General features: G+C 34.0%; 2 protein-coding genes across 2 annotated transcripts; both read left to right on the plus strand.

The window, feature by feature from the left end:
- Positions 1-393: 393 nt before the first annotated feature.
- On the plus strand, positions 394-8,026 carry MS3_00010714 (uncharacterized protein; the record flags this gene model as incomplete). The annotated part of the gene is made up of 2 exons (XM_035729564.2): positions 394-957; positions 8,009-8,026. 2 exons carry the CDS (start codon positions 394-396, stop codon positions 8,024-8,026), a joined length of 582 nt encoding a protein of 193 aa, XP_035586665.2.
- A 3,970-nt stretch (positions 8,027-11,996) lies between these two features.
- MS3_00000200 (uncharacterized protein) lies at positions 11,997-13,529 on the plus strand. Its single transcript, XM_051208059.1, has one exon. It carries the CDS (start codon positions 12,560-12,562, stop codon positions 12,866-12,868), a length of 309 nt encoding a protein of 102 aa, XP_051067219.1. The 5' UTR covers positions 11,997-12,559; the 3' UTR covers positions 12,869-13,529.
- Positions 13,530-27,466: the final 13,937 nt, after the last annotated feature.

A 27,466-nucleotide genomic window follows, 5' to 3' on the forward strand; every position in this document is an offset into this window, starting at 1 on the left:
TGAAGCCGAGTTCCTTCGGAAGTCACGAGGCTAATGCTACTTCTGACAACCATAGTAACGATTAATTCAGGTACATGGAGTACTCGTACAATGTGAAAAACCAGGAGAGTCTTCTAAATTACTACAGAAAGAGGAATACAAATACTTTTATCAATATAAAAAAGTGGATATTTTAGTCTTCAAATAATAAATTAATAACCATTTCATAATGTCAAAATTCATTAACACATCTCATTTATTGTCTATATATAAAATATGAATTGCGCCATATGGTCGAATGATAGCCAATCACAGTTCAACAAGATTTTGATTGGTCAATTCATTTAAATGTTTATCATTTCTTAAATAATTAGCCTAAGGGGTGTTGCTTCAATATGATTGGATAAAAAGAAAATGAAAGTGAATTCCTCCTTTAAGAAAGATAAATTATTATTTATCATTTTGATAACCATTCAAGTTATTTTAGGGTCATATTTTATTTCTCTTCAATTCATGGAATTTTCTTATTTCATTCAATATTTAATCACTTTAATAGTTTACATTAAATTGATCTATTCAACAACAGAGTTGAATCAACAACAAAACCACCACCACCACCACCATCAACAACAACAACTAGATCGTTTAGCAACATTTTCATTAAAATTTCTAGAATTTCATAATCATGCACATCGACGTATTGATGGTAGTTGTTGTGGTCGTCCTAAACAATCATCATCTTCATTAATAACTACTATAAAAATAGAAACAGAAATATGTAAAGCAGAATGTGCATTAGAATTTCGTATTTGTATTGAACCTTATACAGTAATTAATATATTATCGAATAATACAAAAATTTATAATGGTCCTTGTATGTACGGTGAAGTATATACTGGTCATTGGGGTAATACAGATATTACATATGGATTATTAGAAGCCAGTGTACACTCTATTGGAATTATACATCCATGGCCGGTAAGTTAATGACTGCTTTATTATAATATTAAGTTTATTTTATGAATATTATACAATATCTGAAAGAGATTTTAATGATCGTAAACTAATTCAAGAGAAAGATTGTAGAAAAAATGTATGCGATAATTACTTCGAAGTGTTCGAAATCATGTTTATACATAGAGAATGAGTTTTAAGATACATTCAACTTACTCGAAAATAAACAGAATACACCCATTTAGACATTAAATAAGAAAGATCAATTCAGCGAACTCATTTTCAAAGCTGTACAATTGAAAAATATATATACAGGATGATAATAATACTGATAATAAACTTGTTATACATGATGACAGTGAAACAACCAGACTGCATCTTCTTTGAATTGCCGAAGCAATAGCTGTACATCTGGAAAAACCAGAATTGTATGTGCAAAAGAGACTGGTGCAACCTGTTCTTCTACCATGGTCTTAATGTATTAAAATATTTGTCTCTTTCTTCATACTCTTCTTCCTTTACAGCCATTTGCTGCACTCTCCATCTTCCTCTTAAATTTTCTACCCCTAACTGGTTCATTTTGTTTCCACGATCATCCTTATTACATTTTATCGCAATTTCAACATTTATCTTATCATGTTGAGCTACCCTTTCCCAACGACAATTTCCCTATCTATCCTTTGATGAATACTTAAGCCATTAACAATCAAACGATTATTAAACTTTCCTTGTTTTAAAATTTCTTTAATACCTTTGTTTATTTAACCTCACTGTCACCATGTCTAACCGAAGTTTATTATCGGTATTATTATTATCATCACAAGGGGTTTGTGGAGATTTGTAGAAATTTTCACAGATTGAAATCATGAGTCAGTTGAAGCTAGACCACCATTGAAAACCTGGAAGCACTGGACGGCCGTTTCGTCCTAGTATGGGACTCCTCAGCAGTGCGCATCCACGATCATTTGAAATATGTATAAATATATTTGCGATTGTACAGCATTGAAAATGAATTCGCCGAAAAGAGGGGGAGAACACTTAGCTGAACTAATCTTTCTTACTTGAAAATCACAATAAATTTCATTTACTGAGTTGCTTCAAATTACCGTTATAGTTAATTTATAATGTAACAGGTCGATCATTCTATATCCTTAATAATACACATCATATTTGAAACATGTTTCAACTTTGCCGGTTAGAATTTTTAAAAAAAGCAAAAACAACCATTCACATTTATAAAATAGTTATTCAACCGAAACTCCTTCTGGTTAAATTTCCTTAAACAAAAAAGACTCCATTAAGCGATTGATTTAACTAATCACACTTGATGATACACAGTCACTATCTCCTTTTTACCTTTAGGCTAATGTTATAAATGAGAAGGAAACTGATAGGGTTCAATGCGTGAAAGTAGATGAACGCAATAAATGAGTATTAAATTATACACTGAAAATAAATCAAAACCGTATATGAATAAATTGACTTTTACATGTTTCAAGTACATTGTTCGGCAGTCCAATTTTAATAAACCATACTGAGTAGCCCTATTTATATAAATGAGTATATATAATAAGCAGTATAATAGGATTGAACTGTTGTAACTAATTCACTAAGCCATATGATCTATTCGTTCTTAGTATCGCCCTACTAAGTAGTATTGTATATGAGTAGCTCATCTATTACTTCCTTACTTACCCCTGTTACTCCTCGTGGAGGAACATAGGCTGACTATCAGCACTCTCCATCCAACCCTGTCCTGGGCAATCCTTTCCAACTCTTTCTAGTTTTCACTCATCCTTTTCATATCTTTCATACACATAGTTCCCTTTATTATTTTAAAGAGAGCAAGAACAAAGGTTGGTGCAGAATAATATGAATTCATTTTATTTCGTTAGGTTCTCATCAGCTGCTTACAACCTAAAATATTTGAAATTCAACATTATTACAGATATTGACATACTTATACAACAGAGGGCGATGAAGGATGAATATATGTAACATAGTGTAGCAAAGATTTCGTTAGAGTTAATGAGGTCATAAGATTTTGTTTCGAATATATAGAGTTTGGGAGTGAAGGTTCCAGGAAACTGAAATAGTGATTAGAAATCATATCTGCATATATTTCTCGAGGTAATGTGTTCTTCGGCCTTCGACTTTTCCGCTTCTCTTCAACATTCCAAGTTAGGGTTTGCCTCGTGATATAGTTTGATGACTTCCGTAATGCATGTCCCATCTATTTCCATCGTCTTTTCCTAAGTTCCTCCTCATTTGGAAGCTGATTTGTTCTCTCTCACAGAAGGCTGTCACTGATGGTCTCCGACTAACGGATGTTGAGTATCTTGCGTAGACAGCTATCTATAAAGACTTACACCTTCTTGATGGTGGTTGTTGTAGTCCTCCAAGTTACAGCTCCATACAATAGAACTAACTGTCTTGACGTTCGTATTGAAGATTCTGACTTTGGTATTGGTTGACAGTTGTTTTGAGTTCTATATGTTCTTCAGTTGAAGGAATGCGGCGCTTGCTTTGCCAATCCTCGCCTTTACGTCTGCATCTATTCCTCCTTGTTCATCGATGATATTTCCCATGTAGGTGAAGGATTCTAACACAGACTAATCAAGTGCAAATCCGATTACCATCAACTAGCAAATACAAACACTCGAAAACTCCAATAACTTAATTGTACGATTCTATAGATAGTTTACATTTTACTAAAATTCCTAATCGACAATTTTCTGACTAACTGATACGAACTGACTAAGTAATCAAATTGTTAACACGAACCCCTTAACGATGAAAACAGACAATTTTTCATTCGTTCCAACACATCCAAAAATGAAATTGTCCTATTCATTTCCATTTTCTTCTACTATTGCTCAACATGATTTGTTATTTACCTTATTTGTATTTTGATCCTTAATGTTTTGAAAGTAAGATTTTGATCACTTGACAACGTTCATTATTTGTAAATATTTCTAGGAAGTATTTTATGCATGTTTGATAAAAGTGGAGTGTTCGAATTTTTCACATGTGGTTCAACATCGAGGTGTACAGAACAAGCTGTGAACCACATGTGGAGAGATTCGAACACTTCACTTCTACCTGAAGTTCATGCTGATGATGCCGTTCAGAAAAACGATGAAAGCATCACGACCAAACTATCCAGCTCAAAGAACAAAACTCCATCAATCTCATCCATCTGAGCTACAAATCTTCGCCACCATCTTGAGAATAGTCCTTTCAGGTTAGATTTTATTTGATGATTAAGAGTTAGGTCTCAACTTGATTATGATACACTATCCATAGAAATAGGAATTCTTATTTGATATGTTTAACACTATAATTTTTAAAATAATTAGTTCCTTTGATAAATCTCGACAATGCAATGAGTAGACGAAAGTTTATCAGAATTATGTGATAATATATTTGCGCAAAACACGTACATAGGGAGGAGCAATGGTGATTTGCAATGGGTGAACACATACCAAAATAGCTGCAGAAACAAATGAATTCCAATGATCAAATAAAATCACAGGATAGACAGACATCATCCTACACTGCGGAACATTTGATTGAGACTGGTCATAAGGTTGACATCAAGTCAGCATTTGTAATGTTATACAAAAGTCTTTAAAGGAGTATGCTAAGATTTATTGAACTCTTAGCTATATGAAAACTGAAACCCCCTTTATGTGTTCAAAAACAATTTGTCCTTACACTTAACCTACCATGGTAATACTGATTTATTATCCAGAGTGGTTATCACATTATAAGAGATGGTTAGTAATTAGCAGTGGAAACAAGGTGATGCGTTTCGTCCCACTTCGGACTCGAACTCAGTATCTTTCTCTCCAAACGCCATGACGTTATCCTTTTAGCTACTGAGTCACATTCTTTTCGTGTACTTTGTTTTTTTTTCTTTGTTACGGCTTACCTTTAACCTGTCTAGTTGACCTTTTAGTTTTCATATAGAAACGTCTTAACAAGTATATGATGTGATCAGATATTTCAAAATGTATTGCGCAAATATATCATCACATAACTTTGATAAACTTTCTTCTACCCATCGCATTATCGAAACTATAATTTTTACTCTATGTTGTTGATATACAAACATTTCTAGCGCTGGTTGCAAATGATACTTGAATTTTGCTCATTCTTCCAATCTTCACTGACTTATTACTCACCAAACTGTACTTTTACTTAAGTCTGTTTTATGTATACCTCAAGTGGTAGTCAAATAGGTCATTAACATGTAACTCACTCAATTCAATTTGATTTACATAACCAATTCATAACAAAAATGGCCATCATTTTATTAATCTGATTCAAAGTGAAATAAATCAATGTATACTTGATAAATGGGTTGTATCTTGAATATAAGTTGTTTGAGTGCTAAACTATTGTGAACCATTGATAAATATACAAAATGATTAACGTGTACAACTAAGTTATTCACACACTCACCTACTTACTTACTTACTTACTTACTTACTTACTTACTTACTTACTTATGTCTGTTACCCCTCGTAGAAAAGAATTATCCTTAATACCACTTAGATTTGGTGATGTAATCAACTATAGCCATAGAGATCAATAAAAGTACAACGACTACATTTGTCCATAATATCTTCAATCCTTAGTAGAAGTGTGATATTTAGCCATTTCGGTCACTGTACTATGCATTTAATGAGTCAATATGTGAGTAAGTCTATGAATGAGTAAGCTACTGTTAAACGTTACAGTGTAACTTTCATCAAAGATGTCATTTGAAGTGGTTGGAATTATTCTCAGTTATCTGTAATGAGTCAATCGATGTAGCATATCTGAAATCCCCAAAATGAAAAATTACAAATACAATGAAAGTTAGAATTTGAAATGTAAAGCCAAAGTAAAATCATACTGAAATTCATAAATCACTCACTAAATGAAGAAAAACAAGTGGCTGAAAGTGTTAGATACGTTAGATATGTTTATTGAGCAATGAAAACATCGTGGATTACATAAACGCGAAGCAATTCTATAAAGGTCATTCTAATTATTACCTTGATTGGTTAGTTGGATAGTCGACTGAGAACCAAACTAACTCACTATAACTTTTGGAGTTCTCCATTCACTGTACATGAATAAATCTATAGGCAACTGAATACAAATTGTTCACAAGTGATTGTGACGAAGAGGTCTTTAAACTAATGTTTACAAAGTAACTAGGCAGAAACAATCATCTAGAGTTTAATAACATCCAGCCGTTATCTAACCAATATCATTTAGTAATGAATATAATCCACCTTTCCACCTCTCATTACTCTAGAAATAAATCCGTTCTATTATAAGATGACGTATATACTCAGTTTTTCCTATTTCGTAATGAATACCGCCCACAATATTACCCACATTTTTGTCTTTTTGATTGTAAAATTTGCTATTTGAAGGTAGATGATACACTTACGTGAACAAAATTTGAGTATTGTTATGTGCAAGATGTCTTCATTATGTATAATTGAACAATAGAGTGGTTAGTGATGAGGTTAAACACAAGGTACCAGGAGAACATAGGAAAGTAACTGGTGAGGTTGTGAATCTTCATCATCTGAGGTAAAGGAGAAATGTACTATGCATATTCAACCACTGCACAACTTGATGCACAATATTGATTAGAGTAGGAATATATTGAAGTAAAATTAATCTAATGTAAAGAATATTATTCCCAGACAGTGTCAATTATAGTACAAAATTGTCAGGTATTTATAGGTTTTAGTAAGAACGAAATCATTATTACAGTCCTCCAATCCGCATACAGGGGGTTATTAGCATTGTCTAATCGAGAAGCTACACGTAGGAATTCTAGAATATTCCTCCAAAAGGTGATTGGATGGAATATCTTCGGCTCCTTCTGAGCCCCCTACAGCTTCCTTGAGTTCACCCATGACCCGTCGTCACAGTTTCATGTTGATAATGAAATGAATGTTTACTGATAAGATAAAATAGGGATCACATCACACTATATGTCAGCCTGATCTCATCATATTCGCTCATAGGATCTGAAAATTGTAAATTCACTCTCAACTGAGATGTATGAGTGTTCATTATCTAATAAATGCAATAAATTTAGATGAAATAACTGTTCAGTTCTCTCCTTCGCCCTCCAACACACTCTCTCCTATCTTTAATATTTCTCAAATCAATATCCAACTGTATTGAAACCTGGTGTCTTAAATCCTACGAATGTAAGACTCTAATCTCAGCATTATAATAATGATATAATTTGATTATACGTTCTTATCCTTTTCTCGATTCCTTTCCAACAGAATATTCCTATACTTCATTTTAATGAACATATCTATTAATCAATATTATCTTCATGTTTAGTGAATTGTAGTAAATTGTATAATCAATTCTACCTCTCTCTCTCTCTCACTCTCACACACGCCCTCTCCATCCATCTCTCTCTCCCTCTCTCGTTTGCTCTGATGTGAATTACCATCTGGTCAGTCAATGTTGTTGTTGTTGTTGTGTATGTGTTTTTTTCCCATTTGATTATTTTACACGGGGATTATTACATTCGATGAATAAATTCTACTCAATTCATTGAATCCAATTTTCTCATTATAATGTGCTTATTAAACATGAATATTTAGAAGAATCTTATAGCAGATGATACATTCTATTCTTCTTTCTTAAAGAACCCATTTCTTATATTCTATAGTCAACTAGTTTAAATGGATAACATAACAACAAAACTATATTAGTTTCTATGATATGAGAATAAAGAGAAATATGAAAGGGTAATAAGTTTACAAAACATAAGCATACACCGACATCTATATATATATACACACACACACATACACATACACACACTTACATACATGAATAAGTAGAGTTAAACAGTTAGTGGGAAACGTGAGAATAAAAACAAATGACAATAACACCTGTTACTGTGATATATATATATATATACTACTACTATTAATTATTCAGTAACTTATTAATAATAATGCACTATTTTATCATTCAAGTTTCTCTGTTCTTTTTTTCTCACTCTCACTCTCTCTCCCCCTCTCTTTCTCAAAAGAAAATCCATCACAAATGATCAATAATCCCAATCGATATTTTGATGGAAACCAACTTAAAAAAACCCCACTTTTTGTTGTTTAAAAGGTGAACAATTCTCTTATTTGTCATTTATTATTCATTATGATAACTGGGTAAACTATTTTCTTCTTTAAATGTTTATGTCATATTTCTTCTGAAAGTATATGTATATGTAAGTGTGTGTGTAAGTGTGTGCAAATGTGTGTGTGTGTGTGCATGTACGTATGTATCAGGGAAAAATGAGAACGTGTATTTGACTGCAGTAATAAGTGAATAAAATAACGACGAAAATGTATATTCCCTAATCACATTAATTATTTAATAATTAAAAGAAACATAATATTTACATTTTCCTGTATATAATCTATAGAGTAATTTTTAAAATGTAACCATTAAAAAGTATTCAGTAAGGGGGTTTTTGTCAATATTATAATCATTTAATAGTTGAATTCATGAGTCAATTGAAGCTAGATCAGCATGAGAAACGTGGAAGCACTGAACAACTGCCTCGTCCTAGTATGGGACTTCTCAGCAGTGCGCATCCACGATCCCGCTAGCGGGACCTATCGGTCTGGCGCGCGAACGTTTAACCTCTAGATCATTCAGCCGGTTATTATCCAACGGTGATAATGTCTCACCTCAACCAATCCACGAAATTGAGCCCCCGTCCACCATTGTCTTCAGTGAGTTACTATTTCACAGCAGACCAGGTTGAACTCCACTGGTCACTGTTTCTCACTAGAACTTCAGGAAATACCTGTTGGAGACAGTCATTAGTGAACCCCATACTAGGACGAAATGGTCATCCAGTGCTTCCAAGTTTTCCATTGTGGTCTAGCTTTAATTGACCTATGAATTCAACTATAAAGTTATAAAAATAATGTTGTGACCGCTTTGTAAACACTAACTAAATTAATAATGAATACGTTACATGTGTTTATTATTACTGAGATCACAAACTGATTCAAATTAGACAACTATTGGTAACCATAAAGTATTGGACAGTTGTTTCGTTCTGATATGGTACATAGGTAAGGTATTCACGTACAAGAACAAAGGTCTTTGATTCGACCCCTGGTGGTAGGGTCATAAGTGTGCGCTGCTGTGTAGTCCCATACTAGAATGACACAGACACTCAGTGCTTCTTTGCTTTAAATGATTGTCTAACCTGGATCAGTTCGTGACCTCAATAAAAACATGAATTGACTTCGTAAATAAATGATATCGTACGTTAACCATTGGAACTCTATGCCCTGAGATTTGATCATATTTAGAGGAATTATAGGTGAAACCTTTTGAGAAATCGTCCGATTAGGTAAATTTAAACAATTTTCAACCACTATCTTCATTTTCGATAGCTTTCAAGAAGATCAATCATGCCTTATTATTAACCATCTTCGAATAAACACAGCTTTCATGTAGTAGTTACCAAACTGTGTGAATGACACAATTTATCGTTAGAATGTTGGTATTCTAAAACCAACATACCACGAACTCTCCTCCTAATTATTACAATGAAAGTACACTTTCAGCATAAGTCAATAAGAAACGAGAAAATGACTTTTAGGTTTATGCATAAAACTTACGAAACTACCTTAAAGGAGACAGAAATACCCAAACAAAATAAGACATCGGTTGGAGGTAGTCAATAGGTACCCGTGCTACATGGCATTCGTCAGCAAGGTGTACCTGTGCCATGTCACCAAGCTTCACAGTCAGAGATGTTACCATTGAGCTATTCGAGACATGACCGTTATTCTGTATGTCTGAGATGTGTTTACAACTGATTGATCACTGGGTGGTGATCAGTGTTATATATGTCAGATCCTTCTTAGTGCAGCTCGAATTCTATCGATTAAGTACGTGCAGTCGCGAATTACTTAGTCTAATGGCACATTGACTTGACTGTCCCTAGCTTTATTCCTACTAACAAACGTCTCACATCGAGGTAGATGTTGATCAACCAGACATAATACATATCCTAACTACCTTTATCGATGAAGATACATTACCTAATCAACCAATTTACTATCTTTACTTAATACTGTACAACTAGCCTCATCATTGCTTACACACTACTCCCAAAAACTTGCAATGGTCTTTCGGATATCGGTGTGTAACAGTGCAATTACAGGTAAAATCCAGATTGGTTTTCGCTTCTGTGGCCTTTGTAAAATTATTATAATTATGGACTTATAACTATAGAGCCTGATGATGAAGTTATTGAAAACAATTATTCGCTCAAATATTCTTCATTTTTTGAATATATATATATTGATGGGAAGATTCAAGTAAAACAATACCAAGTGAATTAAACTTTACCCCATTGCAAAAGCAAGTGGCTATCAGGACTCAGTAGCTAAGTGGATAACGCGATGGCGTTTGAGGCGAGCGGTATTGAGTTCGAGTCCCAGGGTGAACATCTACTCTGAGATGCAGGTACATCCAACTGACGAGTCCCAAGCAGGACGAAACGCGCGTCCTCGATTCCACTGCTAGCTACTATCCATCTTTGCTTATAATGCTTGTAAATTAAGGCAATATCGAGGCATACGCACAGTATGCACATATGCCAATAAGAGATTGATCAATTTCAGTCCTAAAACATCAATGGGAAGATTCAAGTAAAACAATATCAAGTGAATATATATTGATTGTTTTTTTTTAGCATTTTAATTGTACAGTAAAACCATAAGACATACACACACACACATGTGCTTTTGTGTAAAGTTTCATTTCACATTCACTAAGAAACAACAACAACATTTTCATTGATTTTACAAAAGGAGGAAAAATAAGAAGGCGGGAACACTAATTCCTTCTCGTATTCATATTTCTGTCATCTTTAAATGATCATTGTAATAAATATTTTCAAATGTTTTGTCAAGGTCACAACAACAGTTGTTGAATATTGAATTAACTTAATATAAATATACATATTAGAAATGTACATGATGACAATTATGATAATGATGAAAAGTGTACAACTGTTATTATATAAATGACTATATTATCTATCTATATATGGGTCTATTTTCTTTTTCTTTTCCTTCATCTACTCTAACATTAATGGTACATAAGTAACTAATAGAGAAGAAGAAGAAGAAGAAAAAACAATGCTACAGTTACATGTAGATAGATAGATAAAGGAAGGATAAGACAAGATTCACATACATGCATACATACACACATGCACACACACACATTCACTTACACAAATGCACAAATATAAACATTGGAGAAATGTAAATGTCATCAAAACACAAAATCACCATTACTGTCATGGTTATTATTAGTATAAGTAGTAGTGGTAGAAAGTGTAAGAGGAAGGGTGAGGGGTGAGGGGGGACGAGTACAAGTGTAGTATTCTCTTTTAATTTACACTAAATGTGAAAATACAATGATATTACACTTTTTTCGATAGATGGAAGACAAGAATGAATGGTGAGCGCACCTACTTAAACACATGAACATTAAACCAAACCTCGTCAGCTGTTCAAACAAACGACCATTTTTTCTTAGAAAAAAACACTTTCGTCTTCATACCAATAAATGAAATCCAAATTGTATAGAATAATTAGTATTATTTTGATGGAGCATTTTTGTCTGAGGTGGATGGTTTTGGTCGTGGAGCTTTCATCGTTCTTCTGAACGACATCATCAGCACAAACTGCAGATAGAAGTGAAGTGTTCGTATTTCTCCATATGTATTTCACAGCTTGTTCTGTGCACCTCGATGTTGATTGGTTCTTATTGACCTTAAATTTGTCATTGTTTACTTCTTTGTTTTGGTTGATGTCGTTCAGAAGAACAATGAAAGCTCCACGACCAAACCATCCAGCTCAGAGAACAAAACTCCATCAAAAAATTTTTATCGTTTACTTAGTAAGTGAATACTGCATATTAAGAGCATCATTTTTACTGAGAATTTCATTTCAAGTCCTAACTTTCACTTCATTTGCTCACTTTATCCATCGATTTGAAATGCGCTACAATACTATGTTCACAGAAGACATATAGATAGCTTTGGATGATTGAAATGAAGTCACCAGTGCAAATGACGCTTCTATATGCAGTATTGACACATTAAATAAACGGTGAAGTACTCTAAAATGTTAGATATTGAACTTATATTAAGGATTGAAGAAAGGATGAATTTCCCTACATATTTTTCGCAAATTATGTATACTCCTCTTCTATTATTTTGTTGCCAAGTGATTGAGAGGAAAGAAAGAAATTCTATAAATCTTAGAATGAAAAATAGAACTTTCGTTTGTTAATATGAGAGTTTGTGAAGATTACTGAATTGTATAGTTGACATCAGAGGTTGGTTTGTTGGTTAGAGAACTACTGAAAACTTGAAAAACACTGGATAGTTGTTTCACTCTAGAATGAAACTCTTCAACATTAAGGGGGGATGTCTACAACATCATCATGGATTAAGCAAACGACATAAGTGTCATGCAAACGACACAGAAAACAAAGTAGAAACACTGTAAAGAAGAAACTAATCGAGATCTCAAAACCACCCATGCAAGAAAACATAAACAACTGCCTGGTTAGCCTATCAACTCGAAAGGGATTAAATTACAATACAAGCGACACCTCAAAACTGGAATTCTTCGCAGCACTAGAGTCATCACTCAGAACTTCCGGAGTAAGTGACGAAACGCAACGAGATATAAGACGAACTATTGTACCGCTAACTTACCGGAAGAAGGACTACAACCAACTGACTTCACAAGAACAAAAAGCTTTAAAGAAACTCAGAACTGGAAAAGATATTGTCACAGTTCCAGCAAAAAAAGAACGCACCACAGTGATTATGGACAAAGAATAATACATCAAGAAAGTCTAGGAACTACTTGACGATAAAAGCATAAATCCACTCAAAAGGTTAAACAACCGAATCTCAAAGACTTTAAACAAGCTCGTCAAAGCAGTATAAAATACAAATCAAGATCAATGGATAATGAAATCCTATGGACCGGTGCTCCCTCAATTTTACACGACCAAAACATCCAGCTCAGAGAAAAAGACTCCATCAAAATCATCTCTTTGAGCTACATATCTTCTCCAGCATCTCAGAACGATAAAATCCCAGACACTGGACTCATATTGAACATTGTGACACAGACATATATTCTACTTCATGAAAAGATATCGATTGCAAGCTTTGAAAAAGTTATCCTTTCATATTTACATTTTTATTCGATATATTAGAAATGCATGCTATTTATTTATCATCATATACTCACTAGTGACTGGCTTTAGGATGGATTTCTTGTAGTTCTAGTGAGAAGCCGTGACCAATGGAGTTCAGTCCGTGTTGGGTAGAGACAAACATCTACCTCAGACATTGAATGAATAGTTACACAAGATTATGAATCATTCGAAGTCAAACATTAACACCGTTAAATATTAGCCAACTCAGTGGTCTGTAAGCTAAGCATTCGTACATGAGACTGAAGACCCTGGGTTCGAATCCTTTTCAGTGTGGGATCGTTAAAGAGTCTCAGCTTACATCGACTCACGTATTCAACTATTAAACTCTGTTTATTTATTAAAACTTCACTTCAATTGTTTCATATTTGCCGAAAAACTTATTTTATATTCAATATTTAAAATTATAGTTGAAATTTAATCTTTTATGTAAGTGTGTTTTATGCGGTTTGTGTTTAGCGCTAAACACAAATCAAATTTCTGACACTATACATTATGTATATTCATTTATATATAACAAACAAGCAAAATATAAATACCCAAGAGATTTTCTTTTCAAACAATTTGACTATGACTACTATGATCATGTTCAAGAACAAGATGCTGAGGATTCGGTTGTGTGTGTGACTGTGTGTGTGATTGTGTGTGTGTGTGTGTGGATGTGCCAATAAATGTATACACCCGTTTGAATGAGTCCTTGTTTTGTACATATGGGAAGTTATTACATCTTATTAAAGAAAATATTTTTGATGAATGATGTTATTGTCGATATTACTGATGATGTATGACATTCCATTGACGTGAACCTAATTAGATTAAACATGAATGAAATGAGAAATGGTGGTTAGTAAATCTTTCTATCACAATATAGCTACTAATACTACTACTACACTTATATGAAATGTATTCCTTTCTTCTATGTATATATATATGTGGTGTTTAAATGAATAAATGAAGGGGACAATTGTACACATACTCATTTACTTATTTACAAATATAGGCACTCACATTTGTATCACATACAGACAAATTTGAGACGAAATAAATTTTGACACAATTACTCAAGGGGAATTATGATTATAATTCAAATCAGTTGATGAGGTAGACAGTGTGGGGGGGGGTAGGGGAGGTAGAAGAGGATGATATAAATGAAATCATATAGAGCACTAGAAATCGATTGTATTTAGTAAGATCAATTAAACATTCTAAGAAAAAAAAGAGAATAAATAGGAATGAACACAAGGTTAGTAACTTTTTAAGAGATAACTATTGAATTCAGTCGTTTTGTGCAGTTTTATTTAGAAGTGAAAATATTTGCCATGATAATGAAATACTTAGCAATAATTTCTACTTCTACTATGATTAGTTACTTACTTATTTTCGCCTGTTACTGCCAATGGAGCATAGGCCGCCAACTCACATTCTCTAACCCACTCTATCCTGGATCTTCCTTTCTAATTCTATCCAACTGTTGGTCATTCTTCTCATGTTTGTCTGTCTCCATTTCTCGATATAATGTGTTCTTTGGTCTTCCTCTTCTACTGTTTTAGCCCTGAGGATTCCATTGAGGGTTTGTCTTGTGACGTAGTTGGATGCTTTCCTCCTTGTGTGTCCTATCCACTTCCAGCAATTCTTCCTTATTTCTTCCGCCACTGGGATCTGGTATGTTCTTTCCCACAGTAAGTTATTGCTGATAGTGTTTGGGCGACGGATCTCAAGTATTTTGTGCAGGCAACTTTTAATAAACACTTGCATCTTCTCGATGATTACTAACAAGTTTTTATAAAACATTTAATAGTTGAATCTATGAGTCAATTGAAGCTACACCACCATGGAGAACCTGGAGGCACTGTACAGCCATTTTGTCCTAGTATGGGACTCCTCAGCAGTGCGTACCCACGATCCCGCCTCACGAGATTCGAACCCAGGACCTATCAGTCTCGCTCGTGAGCACTTAACCACTAGATTAATGAGCCTGCTATCATCCAACGATGTTAATGTCTAACTTCAATTAATCCACGAAATTGCACCACCGTCCACCATTGTCTTCAGTGAGTTACTATTTTAGTGGCTCGTTGATCTGACTCCAATTTATATTCTATGGATATTTGCTATCACCTATTCTCGTATATAATCATCGACTTAAATCGCGTTATCCAATAACGAAATTAAATAAGTCGAATAACGAGAATCGACTTGAGAATACATATATTTCGTACATGAAGCGAATGAAACATAGCAAAGCAAAAATGACACGTATGGAAGATGGCTGGGGAGCCAACTCCATTTTAATTAAGCGTTACTCAATATTTATAGGCAGACAAAATAAACTACAGACATGTGATGAATCATGGGACATGAAGTGTGCACACATATACGCTCATAAAAAAAACAGTCTAGATTGATAAGCGAATAAATAACAAGGTCAAAGTATGACTCGAGTAGAGTGAATAGAATAGGATGTCCGAAAGCTAGAATAAGGTATATGGGCTAAACATAATAACTGACACTACACTATCACACAACAATCCCAGTTCGAATCTCGTAGAGTGGGGTCGTGGATGCACACTGTTGAGCAGTCCCATATTAGGATGAAACGGCCATCCAATGCTTCCAGGATTTCCACAGTGGTCTATTTCCAATGGACTCATGAATTAAATTATTAGATTGTTATTTATTTAATACAAAATATGAGCACAATATTTTGTTGTTGTTAATTTGATTACTGAATATTGTGTGTGTTATAGACAATCTTATTAGAAGAAAAATATAAAACAAAGAGATTTCCAATCATTCCTATAGATATACCCATATATGTACACTGATACACACTACCATGTGAACGTATGTACTCACTGATATACACATATACATACATACATACATACATACATGCATACATATAGATGCACATACATACATGCACACACAATGTACATAATGAGCAGTGACGATCGAAATACTTTCGAAAAATACTAACTAGGAGATTATTATTATAGAATATAATAATGTGGATAAACTATTGAATATTCACTTCATTTTGTCGTTGTTATCATAAATTAAATTAACTCTTGTTTATTCAATGGACAAGTTCATTATTCATTCATTCATTCATTCAAACAACAACAACAAAAACCCTGTTACTGTCACCTTCTTTTTCGTTCTCTTTTCGTTCAGTTTTTGTTTTGGGCTACACTATGGATAGAATTAAGGTTATGGATAGTAACATGGTATACGTATACACACACAAATGCACCAGTGTATAACCAATAGTACAATGAATTTTCTAGTGTTATTTTATGCACTTCATCTTAGTTAATTTTCTCCATACTATTGTTGCTTACTAACTAGCCTTCTTCTTCTTCTGTTCTTTCCATGAATTGTGTTTTCAGCAATTTTTGATTCATTCTACTTACTACTACTACTACTACTACTACTACTACTACTACTACTACTACTACTACTACTACTACTATCAGTAGAAGTGATAGTAGTATATGTGTGTGAAACATCCGTTCTCCACATAATTTCTCATTCCTTTATTCTTTTTTTTACGATTACTTATTTGTTTATCCTGTGGAGTTTTTTTCTTCCTCAATCTAACGGCACTAATTAAATTTATGGTCATTTGTAAAGAATCTATTCGAGCGTGTGATTATTTGTGAGTACATGCGTACACGCGTGCGTGCGTGCACGTGTGTGTGGGGATACGAGCTCATTTTTTTATCCCTGATTTCCCTTTAATATTGGCCCCCACTAAATATATCTCTGTATGAGTTGCTTAATTATTTAGTCAATTGATTAGTGAATAAATGAATGAATGGATGGATTTACTACTTACAAGTAGTTTGTTTCATTTATTTTAACAATCATCATAATAAACTGAACAGACATATTTTATTTTAAGAAAAGATAACCACATAACGTAGAAATTAGGTTTACTTGTCTATGTATCCATATAAATATTCAAGCATTAATATATACCCAAGAATGTATATAGTTTTATATATCTATCTACACACACACACACACACACACAAGTTTTGTTTTGTATATTCTATTGATGTTATTTTTGCTGCTTCAAGTTATGCATATTCATGAATGTTGTTTAATTAAGTAGTATCTGTTGTGTTATACTTCTGATTAAATATTTATTCTATGTATATATATATCTAGTCAATAATAAAGACAGAATATGCCCTAAGGATCGAAAATATGATGATAAGATAGACCTTTACTATTCACTCAACATGTTTAAATAGAATATGAACTATGAGTAATGAATAGTTTCCGAGAGAATAATTGATTCCAGATATGATTGAATGCTGAGAATGTTATATAACAAATTGATTGATGATGAAAGATACAAACTACTAGTTGTCGAATATGGGAATTTATATCGATTATACTTGGTATTACTTACTTACTTACTTACTTATTTACTTACGCTTATTACTCCTAATGGAGCATAGGCCGCCGACCAGCATTCTCCAACCCACTCTGTCCTCCGCCTTCTTTTCTAATTCCATCCAATTTTTGTTCATTTTCTCATGCCTATATCCACTTCCCGGCGTAATCTGTCCTTTGGTCTCACTCTCCTCCTTTCGCCTTCAGGATTCCATGTGAGGGCTAACCTTATGACGCAGTTGGGTGCTTTCCTCAATGTGTGTCCTATCCACTTCCAGCGCCTCTTCCTGATTTCTTCCCACGCTAGGATCTGGTTTGTTCTCTCCCATAGTACGTTATTGCTAATAGTGTCCGGCCAACGGGTCCGAAGTATTTTGCGTCGACAACTGTTAATAAACACCTGTAGTTTCTGAATGATGGCTTTTGTAGTTCTCCAGGTTTCCGCCCCATACAGTAGAATTGTTTTGACATTTGTATTGAAAATCCTGACCTTGGTGTTAGTTGACAGTTGTTTTGAGTTTCAGATGTTCTTTAGTTGCAAATATACTGCTCTCGCTTTACTGATCCGCACTTCCACATCTACATCAGATCCACCATGTTCATCAATGATGCTGTCCAAATATGTAAAGGTTTTCACATCTTCTAAATCTTCTCCATCAATTGTGATTAGATTGGTGCATGCTGTGTTGTATCGGAGAATCTTGCTTTTCACTTTCTGCATATTGAGACCTACTGCTGCTGAGGCTGTTGCCACACTGCATTTGTTGTTGCGTTTGCGATAGGACGGGCAGATCATCTGCAAAGTCAAGATCGTCCAGCTGTATCCTAGATGTCCACTGTATCCCATGCTTCCCTTCATATATTGACGTCTTTAAGATCCAGTCGATCACCAGGAGAAAGAGAAAGGGTGGGAGTAAGCAACCTTGTCTGACACCGGTCTTTACTTCGAATGGGTCTGTGACATGTCCTCCATGAACGATTTTTCAGTTTAATCCATCATCCATTATGATGGATACTTGATATAAAGAATAATAAATTAATAGCTCATAGTCCCTTAAGCTTTATTCATCGTTTCTAACTACCTGATTGAGGTTGATCCAATTATCTTAAACAATCAATAGAGACAATGTATGATAAAGCACAGAATACGTTTCAGTGACATATATTTATTCACTCTTTGTATTCCCTTAGATGTTGGGTTTGGGGATTCACTCATACTTTTTTCTCTCTATGAATTCACTCTTTCTTTTTGAATCACGTTGTGTATATCGAATCTTTTCTACTACTTAAAACATTATCACTAGTTCTATTATTCTGGCATTAGTCTTCATCTCACAGTGCTAATTTAATACTGTAACGTGAGTTGATGGATATATCTGTCGGGAATTAAATTTAAGGTTTTCATTACGAACTGACACCAGCTATAATGCTAAAACTCTATTTAGCCAAATGGATAAGTGGACTTCACATCAAAATCCGAGATTTGTTATCTTATACCGGATTAGTTCATCCACAAATTATTTGGTCTCGCCAATTGTCTTTTCAACGAAATCATTTACTTAAGCTGTACATTCGTATTTATAGTTATATTTGTTATATTTGCTTTAATGAGTAGTAATTCTTAGTAGTACCTATTAAGTCATTATTTAATAGTTGAATTCATGAATCAATTGAAGTTACACCACCATTGTACAGCCATGAGTCTCCTCAGCAGTGCACATCCATGATCCCGCCTCGCAAGATTCGAATCCAGGATCAAACGATCTCATTCGCCAGTGCTTAAGTTCTACACCGGCCAGCATCCAACGGTGTTAATATCTCACTTCAACCAATCCACGAAATTGAATCACCGTTCAGTACTTCCAGGTTTTCCATGATGGTCTAGCTTCAATTGACTCATAAATTCAACCATTAAATTACTATAATATCCACAAAAACCCTCCTCTGATTAAAGTTAATATTATTATGATTATTATTATTAGGTGATTAATAAATATTTTGTTATCGATTCATTATTATTCGTTATGTTTCTGCTGATTTTGATCATAGTGGTTGCCGTCAATTTCTCTCTCACCATTTTGTATAGTCCAACAAAATTGAACACGCAAAAGTGACAACAACAACAACAACGAAAAGTCCAGATTGATGAAGATTTTAATAGTAGGATGAAAGTTAAATAATTATGCTGATGTACTTCTATTTGTGTCGACACATATATACAGATGTATGTATGTATATATATGTGTGTGTATGTGGACAATCCCATTCATTCATTCATTTACTCACTTACTCACTCACTCACTCACTCACTTACTCACATACACACATAGTTACACAAGTAAAGTGGAATACTGAAAAGCACAAACAAAATGAAAATAAACACAGTTAATAATTATCTACATACATCAACAAACCCACAAAAGATAATAACTTTATTATTATGAGTATAAAAATTTTAATTAGTAGTATCTTAGACAGTAGTAGTAGTAGTAGTAGTAGTGGTAGTAATAACAGCAGTTATTATAGTACTATATATCTATTCAGTGGTAGGATTAAATAAAACATTTCATAAGTATTAAAGTTTCTTTTTATATATGTGTATATCCATGTACATGTATGCATGTATGCGTGCACGTGTGTAGGTGTGCGTGTGTGTGTGCTCATGTGTGTGTTGAAAAGTAATCGAGTTCCTACTCATAACCATAGAGTCGCATGGGATTTAACTAGATTTAATTATATACAAAGGTTTTTACCAAAAAAGGGGAATAAATTTTAAACTAAAATTTTTTTTTCTCTTTTTCTCATAAATACTACTTAAAACAAATATATTATGATTATAATCATTCACAAGTTAGAATAGACAGAAATCGATTGATTGATTGGTTAGTTCGTTAAATCAATAAGGGTTGATACTAAGAAAGTCCATGAGTGAATGAATGAATGAGTGAGTGAGTGAGCAAACGAGACAATAATATAAAAGTTGTAAAAAAGGTTTGATGAGATAAATAATGAATTTCAATAGTTCTTCTCTTTTTTTTTCATGGAGTTTTAATTCTCTAAGCAAGATGATTTAGTTGTGGAGCTTGACATCGTTCTTCAGAACGACATTATCCACAGTACAAACTTCAGGTAGAAGTAAAATGTTTGAATTTCTCCACGTATGGTTCATAGTTTTGGATTAAATGAAATAACGTCCCTCCAAAAGTGGCTTCCATAGTTTATCAAAGCTTCTTGTTTCTCTGTTCACATCACAAGTATTAGTGTATAAGATAGTTCAACATTGTTTTACTCTACAATATTCATTTCTCTTCTATATGCATCATGTTCAAGATCGACTTCATAATAATAATAATAATAATAATAATAATAACAATAATAGTAATGGTAATAATAATAATAGTGGAGAAGATTCGTAGCTCAAGTGGATGATTTTGATGGAGTTTTGTCCTGGATGCTTTGGTCGTGAAGCTTTCATCGTTCTTCTGAACGACATCATTATCAGCAAAAACTTCAGATACAAATGAAGCGTTTCAATTTCTCCATATACAGGACAAGTTGTGAACCACATATAAAGAAATTCGAATGCTTCATTTTTATCCGAAGTTTGTGCTAATGATGATGTCGTTCAGATAAACGATGAAAGCTCCACTAAGAAAATATCCAGGTCAGAGAAAAACTCCATCAAAATAATAATATCAGATGGGTTTTGTGGATATTATAGTAATTTCAATGGATAAGATCATGAGTCAGTTGAAGCTAGACCACCATGGAAAACCGGGAAGCATTGGATGGCCGTTTCGTCCTATGGTGGGACTCCTGAGCAGTGCGCATCCACGACCTCCTCCCTGCGAGACTCGAACCCAGGACCCACTGGTTTCGCGCTCGAGCACTTAACCACTAGACCACTGAGCCATCCAGTGCGTCTAGGTTTTCCATGGTGATCTAGCTTCAATTGACTCATAATCTTAACCATCGAAAATAACAATAGTCTAAGTAGTGAATTAGATCACACTAGGGAATATCAATTCAGGAAAACACTAGAACTTCCTTTATTCAAATTTGATTCATTTGTCATATTCAATATACATTGAATTATTTCAAAATAAGAATAATAATAATAACGAACTCTTCAGTTTCTTCTTTTCTTTTCTGTTTACATATACATCGATCTGTATTTCGCGGGATATTGAAAATTCAAATGATGATTGTTTTTCTTGAACAAAAAAAGAGAAAGGAATAAGCGATATTTAAACAAGGAAATTGAATTAGATCCCATGTGTACACGTGTGTGTATACATATCACCATGTCCTCTATTTATGATCTATATCCATATTGTAACTAAGGTATAAATAATAATAATAATAATAATGACTCAAATCATTTCCGAATGTTTGTTTGTTTGTTCTATCTCCTATTCCATTGGAAATTAATTAAACAGGACATTGTCGTTATTATTATTATTTTTTTATTTTTTTTTGTTTGGAGAAAAAAAATTTTTTTAGTTTTGTTCATGAATTGAATTTGAAATTTATCAAAGAAGAAAAAAAATTTTTTTATTTTTATTTTTAACAGTCCATTGATTTCAAATGAATTTTGTTGTTACCTATTTTTTTCTGATTTATTGAATATGATGTAATTTGTATTTATTGTTGTTGTGGGTGATAGTGATCGTGGTGGTGGTGGTGATGGTGGTGGTGGGGATGACGGTGATGGTCATGTTATTGGTTTTTTAGGAAAGTGTTTATTAGGGTGGAAATTTAATTATTCAGTAATTTTTTCTTTTAAAGAAAATTGATTTTGATGTCTTCAATGCCACCATAGTAACAAATATTTGAAATTAAAAACAGAAAAAAACTAGATTCAATGAATGAATGAATGAATGAGGATTGCTTGTTTTTGGGGGGTAATAATAACAACAACAAAAAGAAATAAAGAAGAAGACAGTTGTTCATTTGAAAAAAAGAGTTAGATACAATTTCAATGAACTGACTTTGACCTTAAAGATTGAAATATAAAATAAGTTAATCAATGAAGTGATTATTTTATTTATATATTTAAACATATAAATATTGGTGGATGTGTCGCTCAATTTCGTGGATTAGTTGAAGTGAGACATTAACACCGTTGGATGACAGCCGGCTCAGTGGTCTAGTTGGCTAAGCGCCTGGCGCGAGACTGATAGATCCTGGGTTCGAATCCTGCGAGGTGGGGTCGTGGATGCGCGTTGCCGAGAAGCCCCACAATACGACGAAACGGCCGTCCAGTTCTTCCAGCTTTTCCATGGCGGTCTAGCTTCATGATCTCAACTGTTGAAATTATATAAATATTTGTACAAAGAGGCAACAAATACGTATGTCACACACTTCGTCATTTGATTTATGTGGGGGTTGGGATCTTACACGAGTCTCTAGACTGAAACAGTTAGTTTTCTTAGGAGAACACTTTCCGGAGCCTTTGATCTAAAGGTCTGATCCACAAGGCTGTGGAGCAATGTAAGGAGATGCAATCCAATAGTTGCCGGTGTCCAGAAATAGGTTCATACACCATTTGTTCCTTCGGGGTCCTTGAACCGATGTACACCATTTGTTTGAATTCAGGGTTTTCCAACATCTCTAAGTGGACCCTCTGTGTTCACAAACTCGGTTAAAGCTCCGGACATTCGTGTTTCGTCCTTTTAATTTTGTAAAGAACACCCCCGTCACGAAAAGGCAGTGGGTAGGACTTCCGTGATAGTGTTTGTATGTACATGGCCATGTGAGAGGACTTCGAGAGATAGAGAGATGACTCTTTCCACTCTCGGCCGTACCACGGCATTTGGAGGTTACTGATTACAGTATTATAATGAAGGTTAAAGGCTTGTTTGAGACCTGGAAAATCCGAGTTCAATAATCGGTGGAAATAATGAATGTTTAGTGTTTAGGGTGACTCACACTAAAACGAATGATTTGTTTAGTACTCTCGCGTTTTCAATGACTGTCGAAATAAGATTAGTCTGTGATGTACAACGGAAAAATAATTAAATGTTTCCTTTAACATGAGGTTGCCTACTGAAAAGTATAGAAATTTACTTCGTTATAATTTTCAAGTATTTTCAAGAGAATTTCATCATCATGTATGGAAATTAGCTAAAGGGTATTTGGAGGTAAGCGAAGTAATGGTTAACTGATTCATCTTGCTTTAAGATTTCTTAGCAATCTATACTTGTAGTCATGTGTTATATTGTACCAGTCAGCTTCAAGTCTCTTAGTAACGACTGTACATTTAAATTATTGAATTGCCAACTAAACAGTACACATTGTTCAACATCATTAGTTTGACAAAATAGTTCATTCACCTCCGTATTCGTAAAATTCCAGTTTTGATTACCTTTGAAATAGAAATACTCTTAATCTGCTTTGGTTTTTAAAATGTACTCAACCTGTTTTCATTTTATGAGGAAAATCATGTCCAAATTACAAACACATAACCTCACAAAACGTCTTAGACAAATGTTTGTCGATTTAGAACAAGAAAAAACTATTTATTAAATTATAATTAGAGGTAATGATGGCTAGCAGTGGAATCTAAGATGTGGGTTTCATCCTATTCGGGACTCGTCAGCCGGATGCACCTGCATCCTAGAATTGATGTTTACTTCGACACTCAAACCCAGTGCCGTTCGCATCACACACCATCCAGTTATCCACTTAGCTGCTAAGTCCTGATAGCCAATACAAAACTGAATTAAACTTCATCCCGTTGCACAAGTTAGCGACTATCTGCACTCAGTAGCTAAATGGATAACACGATGGTATTTTAAGTGAATGGTACTGGGCTCGAGTCCCAGAGTGAATGGAACGAACGTCCTGGATTCCACTACTGGCCACCATCATTTCCGTTTATAGTGTTTTTGACTTAAGATAATATCGAAGGAATCCTCACAAGATGCACTCCTAAAAATCAATGAGAAGGTTCAAACAACCAATACTTTCTAACTTCATTATCTTTGGTAACCCAAACACTTAGCTCAAAATAGTCCAATAGTAATTAAACATTGAATCATAAAAAATATTTATATCCACTTAATCTGTTGTTAGGTAAATCTTTCATATGACTGTTGCTAACACTAAAATATGTTCAAATATACAAATATTCTTAATTCGAGAATACATTTGATCATGCTTAATTAACTTTGAAGTACTATCAAATAATGTTTATTCATGCATCTATTCTATATCAGCTGATTCGGACCAAATGTTACTTCATTATGAGCACATCAAAACTAGTTGACACAATTGTTTCATGTTTCATATTCAATAATAACTTAATTTCATATCAACTTAGTTACACATTAAGCATAAATCTTTACAAACTTCTTTACTACTCATTAAAAGTATGACTTGTTAACCAACCAATCAGATTTAAGATTACAAACTGTCGATTCAAAATACAGTGACGGATAACTTATATCTTATTAAAAAGTAAGATATATGTAACATTTTATGAACATTTAGTTACCAAGACAAATCAAATTAAGAAATATGATTAGTTTGAAGAATAGGGACTGATTTCAAGGATTCTTTAGATGATGTCAAGGATGTGATGAATTTTCTATAGAGGAATTAATAGAAACTAAATGGAATGGTAATGGACATAAGACTAACATTAAATTAAAATTATTCACAATTAAAGCTTTTTTTCCAAGTTATTCGTAAACACTACTGTTCCCTCTTACTATTAGCACTAAATCATAAACCAATCAGCTTATGATAATAGGATTCTGGGGGAAATTTAGGGGTTTTGGTGCCACTTCCCCAAACTTTTCTATAGCGGCTTCCCCAAAATCGGGAGATCGGGAAGGCTCAAAATTTTAATCTTAACGTATTTTTGAGGTTTTATGTGAGTAATTATTCATTTGCATCACCTTTATTCTGACTGGCTAAGATTTGATAGATATTGCTTTTCCCCAGTCATTTTGAGAGTCATTCGACATCAACAGTAAAGTAGCCGAGACTCTAATTTATGGACGAGCCAATCAGAGGCGTTTTAGATATTTCAAGGTTACGGCGCCAACTTCAGTGCTAACTGTTAATGTAAGATCGGTTCACATGGAATTTTGTACAAAACGTGATGATTGAGCGGCCATAACAAATAAAACGGCGAGACTATAATTTGTGGACGAATCACACAGGTATAAGATAATAGATCTCAGATTTTAACGCGAAAGCCTTTCATTCATTCGGCTAAATAGAGTTTTGGCATTATAGCTGATGTCAGTTCGTGATGAAAACCCCATATATAATTGCTCAAGCAAATTACGACAATTATTGCGAACTGGATAATAAAAGCACCAGTAACGCTGGCTGCAGCCAGGTACTACAATATATACGGATGTTTGGAGAGCGTACAGACTCCTACATAGACTTGGTCATGTGTGTCGTGTCGTTATCCACAAGTAGCATTTGGTGCACTCAACAACCAGAGTGCACATAGACAATGTCGAAGCTATGTGGTCGAGGCTGAAAGAGTTTTTGAGACTTTATCATGGCTCCAGAGGCCGACTATTCTGTAGCTGTATGGATAATTTCCTCTGCTGCATGTATAACGATTTTAGAACCTCTGAATCTCTTTCTAACCTCGACAAATCTTTGAACCACGTTAGAGAAGTGTATCCACTTTATTTCCTTGGTTTTGTATAACATATTTTTACTCTATACTGACTGTTTTCTGATTAACTAATGTTTCTCAAGGTCACTTAAAATTCGTTCAAAGGTCGTCCATAAATTAGAGTCTCGCCGTAAAGCAGGTTTCTATTTTATTTCATTTATTTATTTGAACACATAAATATTAGTACAAAGAGGCACCAAATAGATATGAGCCACATAAATCATTTGATTTGTGATTGGGCTGTGATACTGTCCGGGTGCCCAGACCTTCTTAGGAGGCCAAACGTGGAGCCTTTGATCTAGAAGTCTGATCCACAAGACAATGGAGCAACGTAAGGAGATGCAGTCCCATGGTAGCCGGTGAACAACAATTGGTTCATGCACCATTTGCTCCTTCAGGATACTGGAGCCCATGTACACCATTGGTTTGGAATCAGGGTTTTCCAACTTACCTAGATGGACTCTCCATATCCACCAACCTGGTTACAGCGCCAGACATTCGATTTTCGTCCTCTCAATTTCGCAAACAACAGTAATGCTGCTAAAGATTAGTGAGTAGGAGAACTGACTCTCTCTACTCTTGGCCGTTCCAGAGTATTTGGGGATGGGTTTCTATCTTCAATCTACTATCTCTAAATAAATAAATAAATGGACAAATATAAATTTCCCCCTCTCTTTGTTTATTATCTTTTCCAGCGTTTATTCACAGTAATATTAGAAGCATATGATTTAGTTAATCAAAATGAAAAATATTTAATTGATCGAGCTATACATCGTGGTCTGTTACGTCCATTAATTTCTTCTATGAAACAATCTAAAGATTGGCATCAGGTTACTATATCAACACAATATTCCGGTTATACATTTTGTATACAATTAACATGTGAACTAAATCATTATGGTAATGATTGTACAAAAGTATGTCAAACAAATGATAATCATACAAAATTTAAATGTGATGCAAATGGTGATAAAATATGTGAACCTGGTTGGAGTGGAACTGAATGCGATAAAGGTAATTCAGTGAATTATTTATTATTCTGTCTGTTTATCTTTAACATTCTACAATCTTTTAATTTGTAAGTAGCATCCGTCATAAATTGATTTCATATGAGGTATCAAAGAAAACCAAGATGATCTAGATAAGTGTTTTGTGCCAGTA

The sequence above is a fragment of the Schistosoma haematobium genome, chromosome 2 (assembly GCF_000699445.3).
Source record: "Schistosoma haematobium chromosome 2, whole genome shotgun sequence".
Classification (NCBI taxonomy): Eukaryota; Metazoa; Platyhelminthes; class Trematoda; order Strigeidida; family Schistosomatidae; genus Schistosoma; species Schistosoma haematobium.